General features: G+C 36.0%; 2 protein-coding genes across 3 annotated transcripts in view; both read left to right on the forward strand.

Moving 5' to 3' along the window:
* LOC107622306 (BTB/POZ domain-containing protein At3g05675) lies at nucleotides 335–2,613 on the forward strand. The gene is made up of 2 exons (XM_016324168.2): nucleotides 335–462; nucleotides 1,323–2,613. The coding sequence occupies exon 2, from the start codon at nucleotides 1,560–1,562 to the stop codon at nucleotides 2,427–2,429; it is 870 nt and encodes a 289-aa protein (XP_016179654.1). The 5' UTR covers nucleotides 335–462; nucleotides 1,323–1,559; the 3' UTR covers nucleotides 2,430–2,613.
* Nucleotides 3,832–4,510, forward strand: part of LOC107622305 (cysteine-rich receptor-like protein kinase 10) — a 6,285-nt gene continuing 5,606 nt past the window's right edge. The window contains exon 1 of one of the 2 annotated variants that reach the window (XM_021114187.1): nucleotides 3,832–4,451. In XM_021114187.1, the coding sequence (XP_020969846.1) occupies nucleotides 4,165–4,451 (287 nt within the window). In that variant the 5' untranslated portion in view covers nucleotides 3,832–4,164. The remainder of the gene's footprint in view (nucleotides 4,452–4,510) is intronic. The other variant, XM_016324167.2, reaches the window with a different exon arrangement.

Raw genomic sequence — 4,510 nt, forward strand, 5'->3', positions numbered from 1 at the left:
ATTTACGAATATATAACTAATATTTAATAGAGGTAACTATTCGCATAAAATTAAGAGGTCGCGGGTTCGAGTCACATATCTTTCCAAATTTTGAAAGCTAATGAGTAATAGCTCAAATGGCATAGACTCCCCATATTCAATTAATAGGTTGTGGGTTTGAGTCTCCTATCTTTCCAAATTTTTATTTATTGCCAATGAGTTATGACTCAAATGGCATAGTATCCCCATACTCAAACTAAAGTATTAATTAGTCACCAAAAAAAACTAGACTATTAATCATGATTTTTAAAATATATGGGCCGGTTCCGGGTCAAACTAGACCCGGATCCGATACTAACTTCAATAAGCCCATAGCCCATTCCGCCTTTCTGCGCCATTTTGTCCCTAATCTGAATCTCCATTTGCTTTCTTTCTTCTCGGGAACGCCGCTGCTGATTCCTTCGAGTGAGATTGTTAGCGAAGGTACGTAGAGAAGTAGAGTAGTTATTAGTAGATTTGAATTCTCAATTGATTTCAAATTTTCAATTCAATTACTTCGATTCAAAATAGGGATTTTTTTAGTTCAGTTGATTAAGCACATGTGCTGTCAATTTTGTGTTTCCTTCATAAGCTGCTAAATTGATAGGAACTTGCTTGTAACTCCTGAAAGTGATCCTCCACATAACGATGGAAAGTAGATACAATCAGTGTCGTAGAATCTTAAAAAGTAACTAATTATTTCTCCATTTAGCGAGTGTAGAGAAAGGAATTTGTACAAGCAGGTGCTATAGTTACCAATGTTTACATCACTTACTGTCACTCTTTAATTGATAATGTCGTTTCTCAAATTATATGTTATCTCTAAATTATCTTTGCAATTGAACATTTCTCACTATGAAAAATAAAATAATGAGGATGGAGGGTAATTGGAAAGGTACACAAGAGGGAAGTGCCAGTATTACTAATACTCCCCCTAATAATCAACCAAAGTTTTGAAGCCGAAATCTTTTAAATCAATGTTATCCCCTGCAACACTATTGATGATTCCGTTTTTTATTAAAACTGAATGCTTTGTTTTCGTGAGGTATAATATGCTGCTATTATTGCTACTAGTACATCTTTTTTTTGGTTGGCTATATAGGTTTTATAATGTTAGCAAATCTATTGTATGATCTATTCTGGAATTTATCAAGCTGATTTGAAACTTAAAAATCTGTTGCTAATATTTCCATGCTACCATTAGTGATGATCACTTGCATTTAGGGATAGGATTATTACTATTGCTTCACTTTATTTAGATTCGAATGAAATCTGGCTTCTTAAAAGCTTTTTGGTTGATGCAGATTGTAAAATTTATGGCATTCCCTTGAAGAATCACCTGGTTTTCATGTTGTCATCCTTTAAAGCCATTATATTGCCACAACCGCAAGTATAATTTTGGAGTAGTGTGACATTATTTGTTCATTGAAATTGCTCTCTGCTGTGAGAACACGAGGGTGTTAAACTTGGATATCATCTGGAGGAAGGAGCACCGCAGTTTTGCAAAGTTAAATGTGGTTTTGAAACTGAGTTGAATAGCCATGTCATTTATACATCAGATTAAACCTGTACAATTAGTTATCACAAAAGATATATTTGTTTCAGCCATTCGCATCGCCATGTCTATTGATGGGTCGTGTTTACCATTTGGAGATGTGCTCCGAACATCTGCACAGGAGCAAGTCGACTACATGCTAAGTAAAGACAAAGATACTCTGATAGTCATGGCTGATGACGAAGTTAAGTCAGTGGTAAGAACGGGTGTTTACAATACAATTAATTCATTCGAAAAGGACTTGGCTTCTTTGTTGTTGGTCCCCTCTCATGAGCTTGGGGCTGCAGATAATAATGATAGAATAATGAGAAAGTTATCTGATCTTGAATGGATGTGCAATGTACTCCCAAAGATGGATTTAATGAAAAATTTGGTCTCTGATTGGGCTGCGATCTCTAATCAAATTTTGCGAATTGTTGAAGACAAGAAGCTTGACCAGGTCATGTGGGGCCTGAAAATAAAGCTGATAGAGGTAACATGTAAAGTTTTGGAAGCGGTTGGTTATGGCGGTGTGATTCTTCCGGCAGCATGCCGCGTCCAATTGCTGAAGTCTTGGTTTCCGTATATTCGGAAAATGAAGCCGTTGCTGGATTCAAAAGGCATAGAGGAGAATGGTTTTCCTTACAAAATGGACCAAGATTTGTGCCAGGCCATTGAGGGAGCAATTGTGTCAATGGTATTGACATTGCCATCAAACGACCAAGCAGACATTCTTGCTGACTGGATTAGAAGCAGAGAAATCGGATACCCGGACCTGAGTGAGGCTTTCGAGGTCTGGTGTTATAGAACGAAGTCGGCGAAGAGGAGATTAGTGGAAGGTTTAGATGGCAATAGTGATGCTGTCATCAGTGCTTGACTTTGATTTCCCCCTCTTCTTTCAAATTGTAGTTTGGATAGTTTTAGCTCCAAATGTTGTATAATGAACATTATGATGTCAGATGGAGGAGTTGATTCCGTATATGGCACACTAGCTGAATGGAGAGGTTCAATTCCTTGCTTGGTATCTGGTAATGATATTGGTATTTGAGCCTTGTTGAATATCCCACTCTTGTTTTTATGCTTTCCATTTTTCCCTTTATCCCAACATCTTGGAGTTGAAGATCCCATCCATGTTTTCATGATTTCCATCATTCACTTTCTCGCTTTGGAGTTGCTTCCTTTCTAACTCCAATTTCTTAGGAGAATCCTTCAAATCAAACACCACACGATTTAAACATCTGAACCATTTTCGACTACAATTTTACCATCTTCTCAAAATCCTCCTAAACTTGTCGCACATTTGATGAGGCGAACCCATCATTTTCATCGTGGCTGTGGCTGTGGCTGAGGCTCAAAGTTCTTGGGCGCGCAGCGAGCCAGCTAGATGGCGTGTTGCCACGTAAGTTAAAACGTCATCTTGATATAGACACATGACTTCCACCTTTTTTTTAGTGCATCTTTTAATTCTTTAATGAAATCAAGTATAAATTTTAAACTGAAATTGAAATTCTATACTATAATACATTACAATTTCAGTTATGATTCTGGTATCTAAACTGACTTTTATAGTGTGAACCTATGAATGCACATTTGTTACAATGTCACTTTCTTTTATAGGCTTATAGTAGTTTATTATTTTTTAGCGCATAAATATAAGTCAGTAGTGCATTATTAAACCAATCATTAGTGCATTAATCAAACCAATCATCGAAAATTAATTATCAATATAGTAGATATATCAACAATTAATGAAGGTTAAATAGGATAAATTTTGTCTGGTTTCTTGTTGTCTTCGTAGCATTAGTGGTATATAAGAGCAGAAATATATATTAAGATTATTATTTAAAGAGAAAAAGACAAATTATTCTTGAGTTTTTAGTTCACATACATTTAAATTCTGATGATTTAAAAATACATTAAGTTTTTTTGACCTCTTTAAAATCTAGACATGTCGATCTCTAAGTCTAATTTGTCCAATTTTAAAACATCTCTCTCGTGTGCATCTGTATCAACCAAGTCAGTACAATGGGAGTCACATTTGATTTTTCCATTGTGTAATGAATAGGAGGAATCGATATGTCCAAATTTTCAAAAGTTCAGAAACTTAAATATATTTTCAAATCTACTTTTTGTCTTCCTAGCATTATTCGGTATCATTTTTAGTAAATGAGTAAATTTTGAGATATTAAAATAAAATGAAAGTGGATTTTGATTTTCTTAATAGTGGGTTATATAATCTTATAGAATAACTCGATGGAGCCAATGAGCTGAAAACATCATCTTCTGAAAATTAAATACATATAACAATCGTGTTGCCCCCATCTTTTTGTGAGTTTGAATATTCTAAGGGTATCATAATTACTGCAGATAGAGAAGCTACAAACCATACACCAATGGCTGGTTTCTTCCCTTTCACACATTTGGTCTTAAAGTCAAGGTTTACGTGCAATTCTTTCATTTATTCGGTCACCGCCACAATTAATTTATAGTCAATTATTGAGTATTGACTTCGTCAACATCTATCAACCTATATGTAAATCCTCAAGTGTCTCATCAAACACAATTTGATACAACAACAAAAAGTGATTTGATCAATCACACTCACTCATCAAATGATGGAAACGAAGCTCACTACTACTATCCATGGATTATTTCTGTGGTTCTTCTTGCTGAGCTTCTTCATCTCCTTCACCACAACAAGAGCACAATCATCGTCCCCAAACTACGTTGGAGATGATTGCAAAAACTCGACGGAAGAATCCCTAACAAGTGGATTCAAAACCAACCTCAACAGCATCCTCTCATGGCTTTCCTCTGATGCTGCCACAAGCAAGGGCTACAACCATACCGCCATCGGAACCGCCACTCGCGATGCCGTCTATGGCCTCTATGACTGCAGGTACCGACTTCCCTTCCATAAACAATGTTTCTTCGGTTCCGTGCATTATTTTTCCACGT

Source organism: Arachis ipaensis, chromosome B10, assembly GCF_000816755.2.
Source record: "Arachis ipaensis cultivar K30076 chromosome B10, Araip1.1, whole genome shotgun sequence".
Taxonomy (NCBI): Eukaryota; Viridiplantae; Streptophyta; class Magnoliopsida; order Fabales; family Fabaceae; genus Arachis; species Arachis ipaensis.